This window comes from Gopherus flavomarginatus, chromosome 4, assembly GCF_025201925.1.
Source record: "Gopherus flavomarginatus isolate rGopFla2 chromosome 4, rGopFla2.mat.asm, whole genome shotgun sequence".
Taxonomy (NCBI): domain Eukaryota; kingdom Metazoa; phylum Chordata; order Testudines; family Testudinidae; genus Gopherus; species Gopherus flavomarginatus.
Genome location: NC_066620.1, coordinates 98,549,930 through 98,575,832, shown reverse-complemented (window position 1 = coordinate 98,575,832; position 25,903 = coordinate 98,549,930). Strand labels below are relative to the sequence as shown.

At 40.5% G+C, this 25,903-nt stretch overlaps 1 protein-coding gene across 3 annotated transcripts in view; it reads left to right on the top strand.

The window, feature by feature from the left end:
• Window positions 1–25,903, top strand: part of TIAM2 (TIAM Rac1 associated GEF 2) — a 126,330-nt gene that overhangs the window by 97,726 nt on the left and 2,701 nt on the right. For all 3 annotated transcript variants that reach the window (XM_050949637.1, XM_050949636.1, XM_050949635.1), the window contains 11 exons: window positions 5,360–5,539; window positions 7,345–7,413; window positions 7,804–7,929; window positions 10,357–10,465; window positions 11,366–11,545; window positions 13,317–13,435; window positions 15,472–15,580; window positions 16,927–16,985; window positions 20,729–20,834; window positions 22,182–22,269; window positions 23,155–23,309. In XM_050949637.1, coding sequence (XP_050805594.1) covers window positions 5,360–5,539; window positions 7,345–7,413; window positions 7,804–7,929; window positions 10,357–10,465; window positions 11,366–11,545; window positions 13,317–13,435; window positions 15,472–15,580; window positions 16,927–16,985; window positions 20,729–20,834; window positions 22,182–22,269; window positions 23,155–23,309 — 1,300 coding nt within the window. The remainder of the gene's footprint in view (window positions 1–5,359; window positions 5,540–7,344; window positions 7,414–7,803; window positions 7,930–10,356; window positions 10,466–11,365; window positions 11,546–13,316; window positions 13,436–15,471; window positions 15,581–16,926; window positions 16,986–20,728; window positions 20,835–22,181; window positions 22,270–23,154; window positions 23,310–25,903) is intronic.

Below are 25,903 nucleotides of genomic sequence, written 5' to 3'. Positions count from 1 at the left end.
TGTGTGTGTGTGTGTGTGTGTGAGAGAGAGAGAGAGAGAGAGAGCCTCTCAACGAAATGTTATATTAAAGAATTTTTTAAGCCTATTCAAAAACATTTCTGTTAATCACTTTTTTTTCCAAACAAATGCCAGCTAGCTGCCAGAGCAGGGAGTGGAGTACACGTGGTGCTTAAATGAGAAATGGTAAAATAAACACCCCAAAGAAGATAACACTAATTAACCTCACAGAACACTGGTTTTCATTCAATATCATATACTATCAAGTCACAGGGTGTCAGAGGGCAGCCATGAAATTGTGCTGGAGCTTAACCAGTTCTGATTAATGTCATGTGCTCTTTCTCCAATCAATTTTGCATAGATTTTTACTCTGCAGGGAATGGCACAGCTTCAGCCTGCCATGTGCATAAGTACCAAATAGGAAAAAAAATACAAAAGGTTAATCATAGCTCCTTAGTAAGGGGATTCTTTGTTCAGTTAAAAAGGGTGTTCTCAGAGTATTTTTTTTTCTCTAATACCTTTTACTCAGTGTTTTTGAGAATCAGACATGACTCATAACCAAGTAACAGTATAAGCGTCACTGCTAATGTCTGCTTGGGCCCAGACTCACGGGAGAATCTGGCAGTATTAAGCACTGGCATGTTATATCTTTGCCCAGAACAAATCGCTCTAAAGGGTCGATTAAGATATTCCCTATTTACATAGAACATTGTAGCCAATATATAGGGAAAATTTATATTCTAATTTCTTAAAGCAAAATGCTTAGAACCAGAGTGTGAGCAACTACAGAGGTGAGAGAGGAATTTCTGCCCCATTGCGTGACTCCTCAGGGACTTCGCATAACAGCAGCCTCTGGGGTGTCCTCCACATCCCTATGGGGTGGTGGGAAGAGTAGGGGAAAAGAAGCAGGATCGTGACCCAGCACCCTTTACATCTGCTTGTACAGGTAGACCTGCTGTGGTGGTAGAAGTGTTGTACACAGCCATGTTGGAAAACCTGTTAAAATGGTCAAATTAAACATGACACAATTAGGACTGTCTCAATTCTATCCTGGAATCCCAGTATGCAAGTTTATGGGCCCTAAATTAACACTCATTACCTTGTCTCACTTGACCTTTGAAATCTAACATAGTTGTTTTTTAAGATATCATAGAATCATACAATATCAGGGGTGGAAGGGAGAGGGATCAGATAAGTGGGAAGGGAAAGAGAGTGACAGAGACTGAGCAGTGGAGAAGAGGGATGGCTGTGGAATGAAACTAAGGTGAAGAGACTGTAAAGGGAAGATTGTTTCATAGAATCTCAGGGTTGGAAGGGACCTCAGGAGGTCAGCTAGTCTAACCCCCTGCTTAAAGCAGGGCTAATCCCCAGACAGATTTTTGCCCCAATCCCTAAATGGCCCCCTCAAGGATTGAGCTCACAACCCTGGGTTTAGCAGGCCAGTGCTCAAACCGCTGAACTATCCCTCCATCCTCAACTCAGTTTAATCTTCACTGTGCATTGCCAAAGGGCTGCCTGTAAATGACTACGCTGTGCCAAAGGCTAGACAGACTCATGTTTGGCCATAGGATCAATGCAGCCACCTTCTCTCTGCCCTTTCCCCAGATCCTGCACTGAGCATAGCTCAGTTGGACCTGGGCATCTGCTCCCCATTCAGTTATCTGAATTATTTGTGTAATGCGGCTTGGATTCAGATTAAGAACAACACCCTGTGAAGTTGATACAAAGTATTGTTACTATTTAATGAGCACCAACAGTCTGCTTAGCATTGTACAAACATAAGGAAGAACTAGCACATTCCAGGAACCCAAAGACTAAGGCAGAGATTATCAAAGTCGTCTGGGTAAAGCTGGTGCCATTTGGTATCCGAATCCTCTAGGTGGCTTTGAAGAGCTCAGCCTACATCAATGACAGGTCAGATACTATACCTACCATGTTCTGCATCTTGTATTGTATACCAAGTGATGTATTTGTCCAGATGTGGCAAAGGTGGTGATGAGGAATCGGCATAGGAAGGCTTTAGAAGAAAGGTGTGTTTAAAGGAGGGATCTGAATGTAGCATGGGAGGTCACTGAGTGTATGAGGAGTAGTTGGCTGGGCCAAGCATAAGGTGCAGCAGGGAAAAAGGAGCAAAGATGAGAGTTGAAAGAGGTTGTGAACTGCACATTAAGAGTGGATTGGAAAAACACAGGTAGCAGGACAAAATGTAAAGCAGGAATTTTATGCACAGGCATTGGTTTGTTGTTATAGAGTTGCTCATGAATGCTGGGCTGCTGGTCCAGACAGAACACAGTGGACCTTTCATGGGAATGGGACACATCCACCCTTATTGAATTGGCCTTGTTAGCACTGACCCCTCACTTGGTCACGCAACTCTCATCTTTTCATGTGGTGTATATTTGTACCTGCTTACTGTATTTTCTACTCCATGCACCTGATGAAGTGGGTTTTAGCCCATGAAAGCTTATGCCCAAATAAATGTGTTAGTCCCTAAGGTGCCACAAGGACTCCTCATTTTTACTGCAGAAACTGTTCTGCGAAGGTCCACATCCTGTACTGCTTTGCATCTAGTGTGGCCCTTTGCAGCTGTGCAAAGTGTGCAGTGCAATGTGGGTGTCATTGGGTAGCATTTCATACTTCCTATAAGGTGTAAATGGCTGCAACCAGGAATGAAGAATCTGGTCCTAGGGAGTGCACAGCCCACATGCATCATGGAGCTGAGTTCTGCAGCACCCCACTTCACAGGGGATGACAGTGGGCAGTAAGTCTGCAGACTGTAAGGGCGTACAGACTGGAAGCCCCAGCTAAGGTAGGGGGCATGTACTTTGACATATGAGGACTCGACTTGCTTTAATGAAAGCTCCCCTGACGTTTTAATAAAAGAGATGCATGAGATACAACAAGAATTTAGTCAGGAAGAGGGTGGGAAAGCTCAGTTCTCAAAGCTCATGGTCCTTCTGCAAAATGCCTCCTAATAATGCTGCAGCATCCCACGCCCCTTTCAGGGACTTACAGAAGATGACTCATTCAACATTAGTGTTCAAATGCATCTTTATATAATATGTACATAATTTATTACACTTTTTTTTTTCTTACAGAGTAATACTGTGCCTTGCTTATAGCCTTCAATAGGCTATCTAGTAACCTTGATCAATGGTTGCACTCCCCGGGATGTCAGTCACAGCTGCCCACACAAATCTTGAGCTGTATTTCGCCTGAAGTCTAAGTCATTATGACACAAATGTCAAACTTTCTGACATCAGAAACAAAGGAGACAAAACTCAAGTGTTTTGGAAATTCATCTTCTTGTAAAGGTTCTTAAAATTAATCCATGATTTGCTAAGTGCAAGGAATAGGTTTTTTTTTTTCTTCAAACACTGCTATTTTTAATGCCACAGAGTTGTGTGTGATTTTTGACAAATTTCAGCAAGACAAAGCTGGAATCTCAACAGATGCCATTCAGTGTATACTGTATATTGTCAAATCCTATTTCGTTCTGTAAATATGGACCTTAACTAGATTCCACGGTTCTGAGAGCTGTCATTACACAGGGATTGTGTAGTAGATGCTTGCATGCATTAGTGATGCAAGGTACTGTACGCATTATGTGAGAATAATAGCCATTTAAATCCAGGGACTGGAAAGTCCTACATTGATATGGCATGCATTGCAATTGTTTTGACATTTAAAAAAATTATCTCGATGTTAGGAATGCATATTTGTTTTGTCCAATAATTGATTGGGATTTTATGGTGTAATTTATGATGTAATTATGTGATGCATGTTGCCTAATTGTTGTAGGAAATGTGGCAAAGAACTGTGGCTACTTCCCTAAAGATCAGAACTACTGTATATTTGTCCATTGGATTACACCATAACATGGCAAGCCTTTGTAGTTTCTGTTTCAGGTTTTAGCCTGACATTATTGCTTAGGACACCCAGCTCTGTATTCTGGACTAAAGTCTATGCTGTGCTGAGTTTGGACTCAGAATAGCTGAGAAGGGAAGGGAGTGGAAAGGAGCCATCTTTCTGCATCCCTAATTTTGGGCCAGCTGAAATGACCTTTGAAGTAATTTAGAGCAGCCTAAGGGCTGCTGTATATTGCACTGACTGCTTTGCTGAATCAGTGCCTTAGTTTAGAACCATGAAGGAAGCATTTGTATACAGACACACACACGTGTGCAGCAGATTTCATTTATGATTTGATCTCCTAAATAGAATATAAGATATGGCACAACATTTTGTGACAATCTAGTATTAGTATTAGACACTACAGGTAGAGTATTAGTAGTACAAGTATTTGAAAACATGATCACTGGGGCGGGGGAGAGGGAGAACCGTTGAGTGTGATACAAGGAGGTGTATACCTGCGAGTAATAGGGTAGAATTGGACAATAGAAAATATAGGCTGATTATCATGAAAAATTGTCTAAGAATGAGGACTGTGGAATAGGCTTTCTAAGGTGGTAGTCATATACCACATATGCAGAAGGTAGTCAGATACCTCAGTGCTGCTCATGGTATAAAGTTGTAGTCAGACATATAGGAGTGCTGGAAATCCTATTGCTTGTGTAATTTAAAACTGCTAGACTAAGCACTCTGGGGTAGGTTAGGAAACAGTCTTGCACTGTCAGCAGGCATTCTCCTGTTTTCTGCCATTTTTTTCTTCTAGGATTCACTACCCTGTTTGTTTCATCTCCACCTTTCTTGCTGCCTGAGAAACTGTTTTTATCTCCTTTTTTACTATGGTTACAATTTTCAAACATGCCTAAGTGATTTAGGTTCCTAAGTCCCATTTTCAAAAGTGACTTTGACACTAAGAAGCTCAAGTCTTATTGAAAGTCAATAATCTGAAGCAGATGATAAATAAAAACTATATTTTGCCAGTAAAAAGAAAGGTAAAGAACATTTTATTTTCTGTTACTTCCTAGCTCTCTGGAGTGAATGTGGCAAAAAAGAGGAGAAATAGATCATACAGAAAGTAACTTCAGACAATACTTAGTATCAAAATAGATGTTGCAAATTGAGCATGATCTTGCGCACTTCAAACATCCCTGGAAATCAATACAAAAAATGCTGGATCAGGTCACTAGAAAATTGCAAATTTTACTGTTTTGATCTGTGAAGCAATATTTCTTGCAAAGGACCATATTATGCCATTGATTGTTTTCTTTTATGCTGTATTATACCTTCAAAGCAATAGGGAGTTATGCTTAAAAAAATCAATGGCATGATATGGCCCAATGAATTTACAATAGGAGCAAACATGAATCTGTGAATCCCCTTTCCTTATAGGAAGTTATAAAAAGGCTGCACTTACATTTTGTCATGTTTTCAAATGTGTCTACTTTTAATCCAACAGAGCACCGAACAAATCACTACATTGTGTCAGAATTTTCCTGAAGTCCAGGCAAACAGCATGGAAGGACAAAAGGACAGTCAAGATCTACCCCTGAGACCACTGGGACGAGCCCTGTCTGATGCAGATAGGTTGAGAAAGGTCATCCAAGAACTTATGGACACTGAGAAATCATATGTCAAGGTAATAGCTAAATAGGAGAGTTTTCTTCTGTATTCTTCCTGTTGAGCTCTATGGTGGTTTGCAATACTATACTTGTACATTTTCAGGCTTATAGGTGTATAAGCTCACCACTAAAAGGGCCTGAGCTTACTCACATGAGCATTCACATCACCTTCAGTGGATTTACCTTCTGTAAATAAAGGCTGCAGGACTTGGCCCTAAGATTTCAGATCCCCAGGCAATTTGAGATGTATTCCTATATAAAGGGGAGTGTAAATTCACGGGCAGAGGGCATCTGCAATATCTGAGGATTCAGATTGTCCTGTCAGGTCATCCGGTGGATTTTTCATTACTTCTCAAGAATTTAAGCTTTCATATATTTTTAAAGATTGGCTCTTCTGGTTACGAAGAATGTCTTTTACCGTGGAAACTAATGCATTGGTCAATGCATGGTTATTTTTTAGTCAGCAGCCAGGGAGACTAAAACACGTAATGCACAATTTCAGATGTTTTTAGTAGTATTAATTTGTTTAATTAGTAAATAAGGCCATACTTTTTTTGAATGCATGGCCCTTCTTTGACTAGACCCAAGCTAATTAATTCTGGATTCCAAAAGCAGTAACTTCAATTGAAAGTCTTGTGTGAAGCTTGGATTTGTTGACCTTCATCAAGGAAGAAGCCTGTTCACAATCCGCAGTACTGCCAACCTAACACTTAAGCTCAAAATATATGCTATTAGGTGCAGGTATTTTCTGGAATCAACATGCATGTGGAAGTCTGGGAGGGAAGGTTCCCAATATATTTACATTAAAAATCTCAATTATCTCCATCTATTCTTCCTCGAGCAAACTAGGTATATATACATAAAATGGATCCTGAAGAAGTCCAACTGCTCTTTTTTGTATAGGGACCACTTTAATCAATGCTCAGGCTTTGCCCATAGATTGTAGGGCTGGAAGGTCATCCAGAGAGGTCATCGAGTCCAGTCCCCTGCCCTCATGGCAGGACCAAATCCTGTCTAATATTTGGATGCATCCACTTATGTGCAGGCATTTGGTAATCAAATAGTTTCATCTTGATCCCCCCCAAAAGCAAATAGCTTAAGGATGACAATTCAGATGCTTTTTATCTTGTGATTTAATATGGAAGTCATTGAAGTGTGGTGTAATAGCTGTCAAACATCCCAGATCAGGCAAGTCATAACATTTTGGTGCAGGGCTGTCAAGAAGACACACATTCTGCCCTCTCTGTAAGAAATTCTGCCACTTCTTTTCTCAGAGTCACAAAGCCCTGCCGCATTGACCCACAAGGCAGCCACGCACTTTGATGTGACATAGTAAGTCTTCCAAAGTAGCTTCAAGTCTGTGAAGAAATGACTGAAAAAGCCCTTAATCATGTTGTCCTGAAAATATAACAAAGCACTTTAATGTGTAATAAGATTTAAAAACACTACACATCATTTTGATGTTAATACTAGTATTTAATGGACCTGCTGCTTTTCACCCAACTTGTATGCTTATGAACCTTGATGATCACGTATTTCAGTATTTGTGTTCTTCATAAAGCCATCTTTTGTAATATTTTTATACCTCTCTGCCCTAAAACAACATTTCTTTGTTACACTGTTCAGTTTGGGATTATAAAACTGATAAAGCTTCAGTGTTTGGTTCAGATTAGCTTGTGTCTAAACTAAAAACAGTTTTTAGTGTTGCAAAAAAGTGAATTGTTTCTCAGTTTTCTTCTTGAACATGATTTTTATACACAGCTCTCAAATGCAGCACATTTTGAATTGTTATATAAAGCTGAGCAAATTCTTTTTCTTGCAGGATTTGAGCTGCCTCTTTGAGTTATACTTGGAACCCCTTCAAAATGAGACCTTCCTTACCCAAGATGAGGTGAGGCAATGGTTAAAAAAGATGTTTTCTTCATTCTTTTTTGTCTGTAAAATCACTTGACACTCGGGCTTTTCCATTGCTGAGAACATGACAGAGAAAGCAAACAACAAGCATAACAACAGAGCATATACTATTGTGTTTTTCTATTTAGCACATTAGTTACATCTTTCGTAATGGTAATTGTTCTCCTGACTAAAACATTTCTAAAAAATACTTTGGTGTTTTTTAGCCACTTTTTCTTAGTGCTAGCAATCACTCCATAATTAAGAAAACAAAAAATCATTGACCTGTGCTTCCCTTTGTTTATAGCTTCTCTTCAGTGGATTGTCTCCTCATGGCATCCAGTAAAATTGGACACTTCATGTCTGTCATGTCTGATTTTTCACACAGATGGAGTCATTGTTTGGCAGTTTGCCAGAAATGTTGAATTTCCAGAAGGTGTTTTTGGAGACCCTGGAAGATGGAATTTCTTCCTCCTCAGATTTTAACACACTGGAAACCCCATGCCAGTTTCGGGTAAACATGTGGTCTTTTAACTCATTGTAATGTGTCTGGAAGTTTGTGCAGAGTTATGGTATTTAGGTTTATTCTCTCTCTCCTTCTCTTTCTCTCCGTGTAGCTATTTATATATTTAAAAAGCTTTGCTTTTTATTGCAAAAACATATTTGAGCACTGCCTGAATTCAGAAATGAAAAATAAAGGCTAACTTTGCATTTTAGTTCTTTTCTTTTCCATGGTGCACAATGTGCCATTGGAAACAAGTAGTGATTTAGATGGTCAGTATTCTATAAACGCACAATGCTTAAAGGTGCTGTGTTCTCTTATAGCAAGGTCATTATTACTTGGCCAAATTCTGCCCTGCATTATGCCCCATGCAATCGTTGAAGTGATAGTGCCTAATTCACCTGCTACATGATACAAATAACCCCAATTGTAGTCAGTGGAGTACTCTCACATCCAGGGCCCTGGGAGTGTAATTGAAGGCAGAATATGGCCCGCTATGTGGTTCTTCACGTGCCTTACTAGCACCACCCCCACTCACCATCCACAAGAGGTGGGCTTCTATCCCATGACTGCTGTTATGGAACTAGGGGACAGTTCTGCTGTGTCTCCCAGATATGCATTGACTTCTACTAAAGAAACTTTGGGTAAAAAGGCGATTTTAAAAAAAAAAATGGGTTGCTAACATTTTTTGGTTTGTCCCCTTCCCACCTCTTTTAACGGCTCCTACTTTTTTACTCTGTCATTCTGTGGATTGTTTTCTAATAAGATCTCTCTCCTGCCCTGGTAGTCCCCAGGACTCTGTCCTTCCCAGTCTTACCTTCATCCAAAAAAGGAAACACAAAGGCACCCAGGAATTACCACCTTTCAAAAAAGATGTTAACAGGCTTGAAAATCATCTGATTTTTTTTTATACCTTCTTCTTGTATCAGCCACTACTTTCCTTTCAACCATACAGGCGCCCATATTCATCCCAATACCACAAGCTCCAATACACGGTATTTGTTAGAGTTTGTGTCAGACACAAGTGTATTCAACAGCAAGACCAGTTATTAATACTTGTATAAGAAGCAATACTGTCAGTGTAAAGTAAACTTCCCGCTACCTCTCCAATGGGATAAACGGTGTTTTTGAAGAGCAAATGATTGCATGTGTTTGCATATGCAAGTTCAGGAATGGAATCCCATTGTGTCTGTGTGAAGCTCCATTTATAAAATGTGCTGTTGTGAAGCAGCAGAAACATCAAACCAGATTTATTTTTGCAGACTCATGATGCTGTTGGCAGAGAATGGAATCAAAGATGAAGTAATTGGTGTAGCTTATCCAGACATACCTGGGGCAAGGAGAGTGGAGGAGTACAGGGAATTATTTGTATATGTGCTGGAAAACTGTCTCTTCACACTTTTAAATTGACACTCAGGCTCACACTAGCTGTGATTTTTCTTTGTGGAGAAGAGAGGAGATATGGAGATGAAATGAGTAATGGAGAAACACTAGAATTTTATTATAACTACTGATTTTTTTTCTTGGATTGCTCTGTGAAGTGGCACTTAGAAGGCAGATAATTACAGTATTAATCTTTACCTTGTATGTATTTCATTAGCTTATTTCCTAAAGATACACAATAAATAGGGAAAGCTCAATTTAAAAAAAAAAGTCCTTGGTTTTTCCTTTTTAAAAAGTGAATTCAGTGCTCATGAAACATGTCATTCTGACAGCACTGGAAACTGAAGTTCTCTATCATGAACAACACTACTCCCCTGATGCACCTTTAATCCTGACCTGGAGGGACGAATGAGGGGAGAGTCATTTCCCACACTCTCACAGTGCTGGCTTTCATTGCTGAGGCTGGCTGCCAGTTGAGGCTGAGACTGGCTGCAAGATGAAGTGGTTGTTTTGGTGATATCCACAGGGAACTGGCTGAAACAGTCCAATCATTTACTGTGGGCCACTGAACAAGTGTCAAATGGGAACAAATTTTACCTACAAACCTGGATTGGATTTGAATTTATAACCTAAAGCCAAAAGGCCCCATATCCTACTGGAACCCTCTCACCTATACAGCCATACGTTGGAGAGGGTATACTTGCTTTTCAAACACTTACCCTTTGGAGAAATGCATTTCAACCACCTTTTTCAGTTGTAAACTGAGCACATTTGTAGGAAAGCCTTTGAAACAAAACAAAAACAGACTCTAACAAGACTATCTGGCTTTTCAGAGTGGAGCCACACTTTAATGATCTGGTATGCAGTGATTTCAGTTGTTAAATTAGGTTTATGGTTCTATGTAGAGAATACATCCTTGCCAACATGGTTCAGAACAGAAGCTGCCCTAGCTTCAAAATGGGGCCACAATATAAACTAACTAAATCATTGCAGAGCCTTAATTAAGATTTTAATAATGAAATAAATAAATAAATATGTTGATTATCTGGGTTTCAGAAACTGTTATTTTCACTCGGAGGTTCTTTCCTGTATTATGCTGACCACTTCAAACTGTACAGTGGATTCTGTGCAAACCACATAAAAGTTCAGAAAGTCCTTGAGCGAGGTAATTCATTTTCTTGATTGATATAATTCATCTGTATGACTTTAGTTATAGTGATTTATTTGAAGATAGTTTTAGCAATTTAAGGCTTGTGCCCCAGGATAATTCTAATATTAAAAAGGAGATGTGGGAGGTCTTTTTATGTGAATATCTGTGATCTGTCCTTCTGCTGAAATGTAATCATGATCTGAGGCAATAATAGAAGTTTACTTTTGTAACACCTCCAGAGTAGCTTGAATAGCAACAGAAGGTCTTCCCATAAGGCTGTGCTGTATACAGATTCAGTTCACGCTTAAAAAAAACAGCAACTTTTAGATCTATTTTTGGGTGTATGTGTGTGAGCAACGTATGAGGGTTTGTGTCAGTCAAAGCTGCAAAGAACTAAGTGTAGGTTGAGATGAAACTGATAAATTAGTTCTTTCACACTGAAATCTTGGTGTTTGGTTGCTTTGGAGCAGACCAAGTTTACAGTACATGGAAAGATTTATGCGCAGGAGATGCTCACTCAGCAACTGTCAGTTCTGTAATGTCAGGTTTCAGAGTAGCAGCCGTGTTAGTCTGTATCTGCAAAAAGAACAGGAGTACTTGTGGCACCTTGAAGACTAACAAATTTATTTCAGCACAAGCTTCCGTGAAGTGAGCTGTAGCCCACGAAAGCTTATGCTGAAATAAATTTGTTAGTCTTTAAGGTGCCACAAGTACTCCTGTTCTCTCTGTAATGTGTTACTTGTAATTATTATGCTATTAATACCCACAATTAATTATGCATTTTCTGCATTAAGCAGTGTTTGAAATGCAGATGAAAAGTCTTTTTAAAAAATTGGAAGCATTGTGTTCATCTGGTCTCAGATTAGCTTCTATGACTTCCCCATTGAACTGACCAGCTTCCCTTTCTATATTTAGCCAAAACAGATAAAGCTTTTAAGGCCTTTCTGGATGCACGGAACCCCACAAAACAGCATTCTTCTACGCTGGAGTCGTATCTCATCAAGCCTGTCCAGAGAGTGCTGAAGTACCCCTTGCTCCTGAAGGAGCTGGTGTCCTTGACAGATAATGAGAGTGAGGAGCATTATCATCTGACAGGTATCAATTTTCATTCTTCTATGGAGACTAAAGGGAGTTTCAGTTTAGTTTCAAGCCTTATTAAAATTGTGCAACTGTTGCAAACCAGCAGAATTTGTGTTGTTGGAAAGTTTTCTCAAATCCAAGAGAGAATCATACTTACTTTCCTTTCTCTCCTTTAAAAAAAAAAAGAAAGTGATTAAGAGCAAGCTGCTTTCCATTGTTTCCAGGAAAAATCCTGCTGGGTGCTGGAGTGTATGGATGTCTTTGAAAAAAATGGGTATGGCCAAGAGCTGCCATGATGGTTGGGACCAAGCTTCACACTCTGTATTATTCTTGGGACACAATCAAGACAGCTCAGTGTTCTCACATTTTTTTTTGAGCTAGGAAATGGTGAAGAAAGCTCCATCTTGTGGTTGTTATTCACAGTCAAAACATGTTAAAAAAACTCAGCCAAATCAATGAGAGAATTGCCTGTAGCTCTCATTTTAGTAGAGATGGATTTATGACTTCAGAGGTTTGCAATCTTCCCATTTAGAAAGGAAAAGACCACCTGTTTAAGCACAACAGAAAAGGAAGTAAGGTTCATTATTTTCTAGGACCTCGTTTTCCAGCTCTCTCACAACCAAAACTCCCATTTGATCCTTTATTTGGATTTTAAATTACTTCAGTGGAACTTGAAAGCACTCAGCATCTGAAGGATCAGGCTTTTGAGGAAATGTTTTGTGGGTTAATTTTTTTTCATTTTCACAACATAGACAGCAAAAATCTGTTGTGAGAAAGGTGAGGCTAACATCGAAGCAACGGGTTTATTAGGTATGGCCACATACTAGTTCATCTGGTGCCAGTGGCAAAACGTTCCTTTGATGTCAAATAGAGCTGGATAGAAACTTTACTGTTTATTCTTGTGGAGGATTAAGAGTAGATGCCAAGTTAATACAGATGTCAGCAACCCTGACCACTTAAAGTCAAATGTGCAACTGTGCCATAAACCCCAAGAGCTGGGGAAACTCTTAAAAAAGAAAATAGCTTTTCTGCATCAAAAACTATCTTAAGATGAGTTGCTTGTGGAATAAACTTGACACCAAAATATGAAAGGAATGTTCAGTTAAGAGCTGGCAGGGTGTGGGGAAGCGAACCTCACCTCTTCCGACCCCTTTGTATATGATTACAAAATCCAGCTGAAATTCAACGCCTTTCTTGTAGTAATAATAATTTTTTCTAAAAAGCTGGTCTATAGAATTTAACCTCACAAATGTTTCCCCCAAGATGCAACACGCAAGGAGCCTATGTGGTTGGCTACCATATTTTCTCAAGTCTTCCTGTGCTGAGCCAAGCTCCACTTCTTACAAACTCATGCAAACAGTTTATTTTAGTGTGACTGTAGTCACACTTGAAGCTCCTAATGGCCTTATTCATTGATTCTTGTTTATGCTAATGGTGCCACAACCACAGCTATATTTACTACCAGGTCCTCAGGCTGAAGTTTTATATACTCGGTAGCTTTTTTACTAAAATATTTGTTTCAGTCTTTTGAGGTACTTAAAACACCAGCTAAGAAGCTCTTTGAATATGCTGATCTGCAAGTGTGGATCCCATATTTACTATGACTAAGTAAAGTACTGATCTAGTCATAATTATTGTTGGTCATGGAACATTGTGACTTGAGACCTTGAATAATTTTGACCCTGAATAAAAATCTCTCCTAGGCTTTAATAAAAAAAATCATGCATATATAAAATGAAACTGAATTATTTGTTTGTTAAATGATGGATTTGTTTAAAAACTTCAGAAGCGCTGAAGGCAATGGAAAAAGTAGCCAGTCACATCAATGAGATGCAGAAAATATATGAGGACTATGGTACTGTGTTTGACCAACTGGTTGCAGATCAGAGTGGAACAGAGAAGGAGGTAAGAGAAAGAATGGAACATATATTATTCATACTTCAGATGAAATCTTGTACAATACTGTGTCTACTTAACTTTTATTGAAGTCATGAAGGGGATCTTAACTGTGAGTTCAGGATGTTCAGTTTTGTGTCTCTCCCATCAAATTTCCTTCTCAAGGAGCTTGTCTATACAAACAGTGCATAGCAAGTTGGGGTGTAAATATACCTCACAACACCCTACCTCACACACCCTACAGTCCCTGTGGACCCTGCTGATGTGCACTAAAATTTATCTCTTCAGAGTGCACTGGGGAACTTTTAGTGCACATCAATAGGGACCACGCAGATACTTTGTGCACAGCAGGGAAGTGCAAGGTAGATTTACACCTCATGCTGCAAATAAATTGTTCATATAGGTAAGATCTCAGCAGTTGCTGTCATGTTTACACAAACTGCTGCCAGAACCTTCTCTTGGTCTGCCATGAAAGGGAGATGGGAGCAGACAGCCACTGTAACTCACAGCAAGAAAACAATGAAAATCAGTGGCTCTCAACTTTTCCAGACTTCTGTGCCTTTTTCAGGAGCCTTATTTGTCTTGCGTACCCCCAAGTTTCACCTCACTTAAAACTGCTTGCTTATAAAATCAGACATAAAACCACAAAGTGTCACACTAGTACTGAAAAATTGCTTACTTCTGATTTTTACCATATAACTATAAAATAAATCAGTTGAAATATAAATATTGTACTTATATTTCAGTGTACAATATATAAAGCAAGATAAACAATTCATTGTATGAAATTTTAGTTTGCACTGACTTTGCAAATGCTTTTTATGTAGACTGTTGTAAAACTAGGCAAATAGATGAGTTGATGTACCTCCTGGAAGGACTTCTATGTACCCCCAGGGGTACATGTACCTCTGGTTGAGACCTGCTGCTGTAGATTATCCACATCTCAAGGTTTGAGGTCAGATTTTATGCATGAACGTTTAGAATTCAGAAAATGGAATCTTTTTTCATCAAAAGGATCTAGATTCATTATAATGCCTATTTCTACCATCATTCTGAATTCATCTAGTGCTGATACATACATGGCTGTTTATCAGTGCAAAAAAACATTAGCTGGTATAATGGGCCAGCACATCTGCTAGTATGAACTGCCATAGTTCTGCTGACTTCAGTTGAGCAGCCCCAATATACACCACCTGTGGAAGTGGCTATTTTTGTCCATTAATATTTGTAATGTGTTCTCTGGTGTGAGAGACCCTTAGCATCTATGAAGGGCTTTTTTTGTTACTAATATCTCAAAATTATTTGCTCTGATCTGAGCTCTAGACATGAATGTGCATCCAAGTAAAATGTGTACTCATCACCCCTCTAATCGGTTATTTTATTACAATATTTAAAAAGAAAACTAGTGAAAGCATAACGTCTCCCAGAACTGGGCCAACAAGCTCACTAGATTTAGCCATTTGTGGCCAATGATGTATAAGTGGATCAACCATTTAGCTTGCTCCTTAAAAGTGCGACAGCTACTGATTTCATTGTTTTAAGTTTCATCCTGGTAAATGAGCCAAATTGTTTCTCTTCTGGAAGAGAGAAAACTGCTCAAAAGAAAGAAAAGCCTAAGAGAACCAATCATATCCTAATTCAGTCAGTGAAAGGGTCTTATACATTGATTAGTCTATAGAAATGAAAGGGATGATAAAGGAATGTCACACTTGGCTGTATCTCAGTGACAGAACTTCAAGTCAGACATAACGTTCTTCAGCTTAAGTGTTAGTAGCAAAAATAAGCTCTAAGAGGCAAATCACCCAGCTTCCATAAGTTGTGTGCTATTATTTTTATGGGCAGTATTTTTTTAAATATATTGCTGTTTACGCAACCATGGCTCAGTGATTACTTACACACACACACACACACACACACACACAGTAAACACAAACATTAAACACAGGCATACTTTTTATTTATCAGCATGCACTCATTAACATTTGTGGTTGATAATTGTTGTTCAAGACATTAATTGCACTTATTTTTTTAATAATGTAATACAGGTCACAGAACTTTCAATGGGAGAACTTCTGATGCACTCTGCTGTTTCCTGGTTGAATACTTTCCCATCATTGGGCAAAGCAAGAAAAGACCTTGAACTTACAGTGTTTGGTTAGTGTCCTATTAAGAGAAAACCCTAAAGATATCTAGTACATCTTCTAGCTAGTAAAATATGACAACTGCCATTGTACTAATGAAGACTAACTATAAAATGTAAGCTTGCTATAACCATGTAATGGTTGGGGTGGTCCTGGATATGGAGGACAGAAACATTTCCTGGAAATGTCATTGAGATGTAGATGATAGAGGTCTAGTTACCTGGAAATGAGATTAGTAGCACACACACTAACTTCTCTGTGATGGCTTTTCCTTCTGCCTGCCCTACTATCACCAAAGACATCAGCTCATCTCTGCAAACATTGCCATTATATGGCATACACCTATGTGGGTAGCTGAAGATCCTGAGTAACTTTTGAGGGTTTGAGTTAGTCATCAGCTAAATGAATGAATAACAGAGACTTTGAACTTCAACTAGTTCAAACACAGCTGATTTATTTAGGAATTGAGGGTGGGCTAAAAACAGTTGTGGGTAGCCTTTAGGGTAAGTGGGCATTTCTGTTTGAAATTGAAGTGCATGCATGAGGAGGAACCACCTCTCTGCCCACAGATAAATCCAACTGTGTTAATCAGTGATTCATTTATACTGAACATGTTGGGCCAGGCACTGGGAATTCCCAAACCCTGTCCCTAAAGGGAAATGTCTGAGTGGTACAAGGAGAGGTAGGATGGTCCAGTGGTTAGAGTAATGGCCTGCAACTTAGGAAACCTGGCTTCAATTCCCCACCTCCACCACAGCCATTTCCTAGTGACGATAGGCAATTCACTGAGTGCCCAGTTCTCCGTCTGCAAAATGGCAATAATGGCACTTCCTTACCTCACTGGGGCACTGTGTGTGAGGCACTCAGATATGATGGTAATACCTTAGAGAGCTAATCAGGAATTTGGAGAGCTCTGAAGGCTGTCACGCTCCCAAGGAAATGCTGAACTGCATCAAAGAACAGATTTGACATCATCTCTAATGGACCTCTTCTTTTCTGCAACACTTTCCTTCCCCTCAAGGGAAGTTGCTGGCATGTTGCTTCTTCACAATCACGTTTCCAATTTGTACATCTACATTTATTAAAGGCCAATTTCTGTAATCCTGATACAGGGAGATAGGCTTTCAAACAGTATTGCTCATCCCTAATTCTTTTAAGAAAGTAGTTTTGTGATAGAGACAGACTTGTATCACACAGTTTAAGCAGTTGCTATGGGAATTTTTTGTGTGTGTGTAGGGTCAACGAGTACCCCATATATTGTGGATAACTAGAAAGAACTGTAAATAGTCAGTACAGCCATCATGTCTGTTTTGTTGAATACTAGACCTACAATCAGAGGCCTCTTGTTTTCCTTTTCAGTTTTTAAGCGGGCCGTCATACTGGTATGTAAGGAGAACTGCAAACTGAAAAAGAAACTGGTAAGTCTGGCAATAATTTCAATTCAAGCTATAGATGTGTATGCATAGAGTTTAAGGCCAGAAGGGACCACCAGATCATCTATGGTCGCTACTAAGATTCAAAATTGAATATGCCAACACTGAAAGAAAAGTGAATGGTACAAGCTGCTGTTTTAATACAGCCATATCACAGTGGGCTGTGCTTGCTCTCACAAGCTAAACTGGTTGCAGTGTTCAATATTTGACTGAAACTGGCGGACTCTCTGGATGTTGCAACAGGTTGTGTTACTGATTCAATAAGCAGCACATTTCTGTGCGAACTAATGCCCCAGCCAGTTGCTGGGAGGTGATTTCTGTCAGATGAGAGATAATATGTAATCATTTGAGAGTCATTAAAGAACCCAGGGGACTTTTCATTAACCTGGGTATTCTGGTATAATTCAAACTCACTTATTTGCCAATTACATCACTTCCCCCTAAAGTATCAATTGAATATGCATTCTTTATGTCCTGTCCTAAACTGGTGAGTCATGTAGCTAAAGCAATCCCTGTGTGTAGTACATAGTTCACTCTGGAATGAAAGGTATTATGAAAAGATACTTATTTAATTGGGATAGTTAAATTTCAGTTTACAGCTAAGTATCTCATTTTATATTCCCCAATTACTTGAAATACACCCAACTCTCTCTTCTCCAGGAGGTCACAAGGAAACAAGTCAAGGGAGTGTCTTGAAATAACTTGCAGAGACTGATATACAATGAGCAGTTAAATCTAGAAAGAAATAAGCTGTGCCTTAATTTGCCTAGGATGGCTTTTTCCTGTGAATAAGCTAATTACATACTCCTCAGGGCATTCTGTGCCAAAAAAATAAAAATTCTGTGCACATTTTAAAATTCTGCAAAATTCTGAAGATTGTATTTGTCAAATAAATGTGGAGGCTCCCGCATGGCACTGGGGAGCACATGGCACTGGCTGCACAGAGGTGGGAGATCACCCTGCAGCTCTCCCTCCTCCACCTCAAGAACATGGACTCAGCAGTAAGGCTGCACCCAACCCTGCCCTAGCACAAGGACCAGGCCTGCCCCAGAAACACCCCCGAGCTCTGGCCCTCTGTGTCAAGTGCACCAGGTGTGGGCAGGCAGGCTCAGCAAGGCAGGATCCAGGTGTGGAGAGGCTTAGTGTGTGTGGGGGAATCGAGGTGTGGGTGAGAAGTTTCTGTGTGGGGCTTTCGGGGTGCGGGTGACTCAATGGGGGATCTGGATGCACAGGGGCTTGTTGCGGGGTTCTGGGTGTAACAGTAATGGGACTCTGCAGGAGGGTCCAGATGAAGGTGGTTGGGGCTCAGCAGCGGGGGTCTAAGTGTGGGGGGGATAGAGCTCATAGGGTGTCGGGGGCTCAATGAGAGGAGCCAGATGGTGGGAGATTGAGGCTCAGTGGGGTTGGGATCCAGGTGCAGCTGGCTGGGGCTCGGTAGGGTGGGGATCCAAGTGGCTCGTCAGGGTGGTCCAGGTGCAGGGGCAATGGGGTTTTGGGGCGGAGTGTTCTGGGTGTGAGGTGGGTGAGGCTTAGCGGGAGGGTCTGGGTATGAGGGGTCTGGATGCACAGGGGTTGGATGGATGCAGAAGCAGCTCCCTGTACAGAGATCCCTCCCCCCTGCAGCTGAGGAGTTAATGGGTGCAGGAAGAGCTGGGGGAAGGGGAGAGTTGCAGAGCTTCCTACAGCTGGGGGAGAAATCTGGAGGTGGTTCTGACCTGGCCATGGATGCCATATGGGGGAAGAGGAAGTCCCATTCTCCCCAGCCCAGCCGGGACTAGCAGCTGAGCCTGGCGCAGGGTAGGAGCCACCAGCTGGGTCTTCCCCAGTCCTGCCCTCACCCCATAGTGATTTACCTTTCTGCTGGCTGCCCTGGGCACCTGAAACATACTGCAGGGGAGGGTTGCATGACCGTTTTTGTGGCTTCCCTTTGCTTCCCTGTCAGTCATTTTTCTATGGGGAACATAAATTCTGCACATGCTCAGTGGCACAGAATTCCCCCAGGAGTAAATTACAACAGAGATGACATGGAGTATTAATGTAATGTGCTTATACTAAAGAGAGAGATAAACAACTGTAAGAAAAGGAACAGTAGCAGTATTGTCAAACTGAAGAATTTGTTTTGCTAAACAATAGGTAGTTGGTTTACTCATAGTGACCTTGTTCTGTTAGTTTCCTTCATATGAAAATATTATGTAATTTATTAAAAAACTCATTTTTCAAAGCTGCAGCAATCTGTGTTTGTCTGGAGTTCTGAAAGCTCTAGCTATCATTGTTTTACAGTCAAATTAACAGTAAGGTATTTAAGGAATAAGACTATTCGGATAAAATTTGCTTTTAGAAGTGAGTCCTTGGACAGAAGGCCACTTTATCAAAAACATTTATATCAATGGAAACAACCAGGAGTCCTTCTGGCACCTTAGAGATTAACGAATTTATTTGGGCATAAGCTTTCGTGGGCTAGAACCCACTTTATCAGATGCATGGAGTGGAAAATACAGGAGCAGGTATAAATATATGAAAGGATGGAGGGTTGCTTTACCAAGTGTGAGGTCAGTCTAGTGAGATAAATCTATTAACGGCAGGATACCAAGAGAGGAAAAATAACCTCTGAAGTGGTAAGAGAGTGGTCCATTACAGACAGTTGACAAGAAGGTGTGAGTAACAGTAGGGAGAAATTAGTATTCAGTTTTGTAATGACCCAACCGCTCCCAGTCTTTATTTAGGCCTAATCTGATGGTGTCCAGTTTGCAAGTTAATTCTAGTTTTTGAAATTTTTTTTGTTGAAGAATTGCCACTTTGAGGTCTGTTATTGAGTGACCAGAGAGGCTGAAGTGTTCTCCAACTGGTTTTCAAATGTTATGATTCCTGATTTCAGATTTGTGTCCATTTATTCTTTTGCGTAGAGACTGTCCGGTTTGGTCAATGTACATGGCAGAGGGGCACTGCTGGCACCTGATGGTATATATCACATTGGTAGATGTGCCGGTGAATGAGCCCGATAGTGTGGCTGATGTGGTTAGGTCCTATGATGGTGTCCCTTGAATAGATGTGTGGACAGAGTTGGGACTGGGGTTTGTTGCAGGGTTTGGTTCCTGGGTTGGTGTTTTTGTTCTGTGGTGTGTGGTTGTTGGTGAGTATTTGCTTTAGGTTGGGGGGCTGTCTGTAAGCGAGGACTGGCCTGTCTCCCAAGATCTGTGAGAGTGAGGGATCCCCACTGAGCCCCACTCTTCCAGCATCTGGCTCCCCTCACTGAACCACCCATACCCTGAGCTTTATCCCCCCCCCCACTTAGACCCCTGCTGCTGAGTCCCACTGTCACCTGGGCCCCCCTGTAGAGTCCCATTACTGTTGCACCCAGAACCCCCCCCTCAAGCCCTTATGCATCCAGATCCCCCATTGAGCCACCTGTACCCCTAATGCCCCCACAAAGAACCCTCTCAACCCACACCTGGATTCCCCCCACACTTGGTAAAGCAACTCCTATCTTTCCTTATATTTATATCTGCTCCTGTATTTTCCACTCTATGCATCGGATGAAGTGGGTTTTAGCCCACGAAAGCTTATGCTCAAATAAATTTGTTAGTCTCTAAAGTGCCACAAGGAGTCCTTGTTGTTTCTGCTGATACAGACTAACACGGCTACCCTTCTGAAATGTATATCAATGCAGACGTCAATTATGTTGCTTTACCTCTTTTAAAAATATGTCTTGGTTATTTTTCAATTTGTAGCCCAATAATGTACGGGCTGCACATAATTATGGCGACTTGGATCCATTTAAATTTCGTTGGCTAATTCCTTTATCTGCTCTTCAAGTCCGGCTGGGGAATACAGCAGGTAATTTATAATTTATTTTTAGTTCCTAACGTATTGCTATCTACACATTGCTTCCTGAAGTCTTGTGAACAGGCAAACATTTCCAACCCAGGTACACAATGTAGTATTAGATAAACATAAGTCCTCCTATCTCTCTCTCTCTCTCTCTCTCAACATTCATACGCCCACATCCTGTAGTAACATGTGCTTGTAAAGGCCATAGGCTTTATACGTTAATAGATATTTTCATTCAGATATTCTGTGTTCACACCTAATTTTCTTCCCTTCTGTAATCAGAGAACAAGTTCAAGAATGTTGGATGTTAAACTGTTAGCCTGAAGCTGACTTGCTAGGGTGGTGTTGCTATATCATGACAGAAACTCAGAATAGAGCTGCAACAGGTTAGGATTAACATGGCAAAACAGAAACCCACAACAAAAGGGTAGGGAAAAACCTGAAGAGGCTGCTCAAAGCAATCAAATGATAACATGGGTCAAATTCTATCATACTTGACACCCAATGCAATATCACTGCTGTCCAGGATGCAGCATGAGAGAAAGGATTGTCCAGGGATTAGTGTGCTAGCCAGAGATCTGGGTTCCATTCTCTGCTCCATCACAGACTTCTTGTGTGACCTTGGGCAAGTCATTTATGGTGGAGTTTTCTAAAGCACTTAAGTGCCTACTTGACTGAAATCAATGGAAATTAGGTGCCTAGGTGCTTCAGAAAATCCCATGGTTAATCTCTGTGCCTCTGTTCCCCATCTGTAAGCAGGGGAATAGCACTTCCCTACCTCACAGGGGTGTGGGAGGACCAATACATTAACAACTTTGAAGGGCTCTAATACTATGGTGACGTAGGCCATGTAAGTGCTTCAGATATGAGATCTGAATCAGTCAGTAACAGCCCCAATTGATACAGCAGAGCTGAAATGAATTATGTGACAAACTGATAGCTGAGCAGGAGGGGAGGTAAAGCAGACACAGAAGCAAAGAGAAGCCTGTCTATGCAAGGAATAGCGTAGTGTTGCCATTAGAGGTTCAAGGTCAACATTCTTGTGTCTGGTGAGAAAAGACCTAATAATCAGACCTCATAGGGGCTGGTAGTTGGATTTCAAGGCTTCAGAAATAATGAGGAGCGTGTTTGTTGAAGCAGGTGATGGAAAGGAAGAGTCTCATTCTGGAAAAGAAGTTGAGTTTGTAAAGACAAGTTGTAAGTCATAAAACTTAGCACTCCCAGAGGGTTCCAGCTCATCATGCAGATATCAGCTTTTCTATGAACCTTGTCTTGGTGAGATGCTAAGATCTATAATGTTGTCTGTGTAGTCTGAAGGCTTGAATTAGTCACACATTTTTTTTCTGTCTGTAGGAACAGAAAACAATTGCATCTGGGAACTGATTCATACGAAGTCAGAAATAGAAGGCAGGCCAGAAACAATCTTTCAGTTGTGCAGCAGGTAAACTTGACATGAAGAGATATTTTTGACAAAATTACACTAATGGAATGACAAAAATACATTGAGAACATTTTATTTTTCCAAGTGACCTTTTTTCCTGTCTCTCAGCACTTCTAAAACACCTATCGCCTCAAATCCAGGCACAGAGGCAATGTTTAATTGGATGGAATTCGATGTGTAGAAAGTATCTGAAATTAAAGTGAATTCGGCTCAATCATTCATTGTCAGGAAACTGCACACGTTTTATTGTATGATCTTAAATTTCAGTGAATTATGGCTGATGCAATCAATGGCTAGAGCCATAAAGGGATTTAGGCTCCCAACTGCCACTTCAGGTGTCTAACTCCAATATTTAGATCCTTAAAATCCCTGCTCAGCTGGCACCTAGCTTTCCTAGGCATCTAATTTTCAGCTGCTTCAGTCCCCTAAACTACTTCTGGTGGGCATGCACACAGCTGCCTCTCTCATGCCTAAACCTGAACAGGATCCTCAAAGTAGGAGTTGCCTATCTCCCCTGCAGCGCCTGATCTGGTAGGCATACCTACTCAAGTGGGCCTTGCATAAAACACAGCTGCTGAAGGAGATTGGTGCCTTTAGCCAAATGGTTAGAGTATTCACTCAGAATGTGGGAGACCCAGGTTCAGTTCCCCTCCATCTGCCTGATGTCTAGTACATTCACCAGTAGGCTATTGGGTATTCTGGGGTGGGACTCCTTCAACCTTCCTGTTGAAGCTGTTCCACTTTGTATAAATAACTAAGCAGCACCAACCTTCAGTAGCAAAGAAGGCTGCTTCCAAAAGGAAAGACTGCTTGGGCATGGGAAAACAAAAACATTACGGTGACCTGTAATCTGCCCTCTTATTGCTGTTCCCTTAAACCTTGCAGTGACTGTGAAAGCAAAACTAACATTATTAAAGTGATTCGTTCCATTCTGCGGGAGAACTTCAGACGTCACATAAAATGTGAGTCACCGTTAGAGAAAACCTGTAAAGATCGCCTAGTTCCACTCAAGAACCGCATCCCTGTTTCAGCCAAACTGGGTAAGTGTCCGTTTGCGAGACTGGAAAATATAGACTGGCAGTTTCATGATTATTATAGGGCATGAACCAAACCACTTCTCTTTCTAGACATGAAGAGGGTGGCGTATTTTTACTGTAATTCATGTTTTAAAATATAATGTACTTCTTGGTAGAGAGGCTTTATACCAAAAGTGCCAGTTATTATTAGGGCTGTCACACGATTTAAAAAATGTATCGTGATTAATCACACAATGAGTCGCACTGTAGAACAATAGAATACCATTTATTTAAATTTGTGGATGTTTTCTACAAATATTTGATTTCAATTACAACACAGAATACAAAGTGTACAGTGCTCACTTTATATTTTTGATTAAATATTTGCACTGTAAAAAAACAAAATAGTATTTCTCAATTCACCCAATACAAGTACTGTAGTGCAATCTCTTTATCATGAAAGTTGAACTTACAAATGTAGAATTATGTACAAAAAACTTGCATTAAAAAATAAAACAATGTAAAACTTCAGAGCCTGCAAGTCCACTCAGTCCTACTTCTTGTTCAGCCAATCACTCAGCCAAACAAGTTTGTGTACATTTGTGGGAGATAATGCTGCCTGCTTCTTGTTTACAATGTCACTTGAAAGTGAGAACAGGCACTGTTGTAGCTGGCATCGCAAGATATTTATGTGCTAGATGTACTAAAGATTCATATGTCCCTTCATGCTTCAACCACCATTCCAAGGGACATGCATCCATGCTGATGATGGGTTCTGATCGATAATGATCCAAAGCAGTGCAGACCGATGCGTGTTCATTTTCATTATCTGAGTCAGACGCCACCAGCAGATGGCTGATCTTTTTTAGTGGATTGCATTCCTTAGTTTCCATAGTGTTGCTCTTTTAAAACTTCTGAAAGCATGCTCCACACCTCATCCCTCTCAGATTTTGGAAGGCACTTCAGATTCTTTAACCTTGGGTCGAGTGCTGTAGCTATCTTTAGAAACCTCACATTGGTATCTTCTTTGCATTTTGTCAAATCTGCTGTGAACATGTTCTTAAAATGAACACCACGTGCTGGGTCATCATCTGAGATTGCCATATAATATCAAATATATGGCAGAATACAGGTAAAACAGAAGGAGACATAGAATTCTCCCCTAAAGAGTTGTCACAAATTTAATTAACGCATTCTTTTTTAAATGAGCATCGTCAGCATGGAAGCATGTCCTCTGGAATGGTGGCCGAAGCATGAAGGGGCATATGAATGTTTAGCATATCTGGCACGTATATACTTTGCAACGCCAGCTACAAAAGTGCCATGCAAATGCCTGTTCTTGCATTCTGGTGACATTGTAAATAACAAGAGGGCAACATTATCTCCTATAAATGTGAACAAACTTGTTTGTCTTAGTGATTGGCTGAACAAGAAGTAGGACTGAGTGGACTTGCAGCTCTGAAGTTTTACATTGCTTTGTTTTTGAGTGCAGTTATGTAACAAAAAAAAATCTATATTTGTGAGTTGCACTTTCATGATAGAGATTGCACTACAGTACTTCTATGAGGTGAACTGAAAAATACTATTTCTTTTATCATTTTTACAGTGCTGTTTGTAAAAAAAAAAAAAAAAAAAAAAAAAAGCTTTTTTCAGTTATACACAGAATATGATGTAGAAAAACATCCAAATTAAATTTTAATTGGTATTCTGTTGTTCAACAGTGTGATTAAAACTGCAATTAATCACAATTAATTTGAGTTAATCATATGAGTTAACTGCAACTAATTGACAGCCCTAGTTATTATCCCTCAACCTCATGGGGAAAAAAAACCATACAGAAGCCTAGACCCTCAAATACAATTCTGCTGGGGACAGTCTGGAGTTTGCCCAGCTCTGGGCCAGAACAGAGAGAAGCCTTGGCTTGTGGAACCTGCCACTGGCCTGAGATCTTCTGGAAAATTCCATGGCTCTCAACTCTTTTCACTAATCCTAGGGCATCCCTTCTCTCATCGTGGCATGTCTTCTCAGCTGCCATACTTTCCTCACTCAGGGGGGTATCACAGTGGGAGAAGCAACGTAAGATGCTAACAGTTAGTATTAACTTTTGTTGTCTCATCCCCAGGCAGGGACATTGCCACAAAGCAAATCTACCTCACCAGAACCCTTCTCGTGGTGTACTTGAGGTTAAGGGAGCAGCAGAAGTATGCCACAGAACTGCTGCCGTTTACCCACTTTGTGTCCCCGACCCTAAATCTACCTTATTTATTTCCTCCAACAGACTTGGTGTATGTCAAATGTGTTACTTTGGGTGGAAAGGGATTTGCCCTTCACCTACTACAAGGCTTCCTCTAACTGATGTTTGGCTTTCTTTAGTGGTTTGGCCCTACCATTATCCAAAGCTCAGGCAACAGAACAAGAAATGAAGTGAAAAGAGGGAAGTGAGGCAAGGCAGTGAGGGCTTGTTCCCTCACAGCATCTATCCATTCCACCAGCGTGCTTTATTTTTTGGTGAAATACAGGCCTTCTTTAGAGCACTGCTTTCTGGTGCTGGGGGCAAACAGCTGAATACGCTAAATGTACATGAATACGTCTACGACCAAAGAAAGTAGGCTGTACTG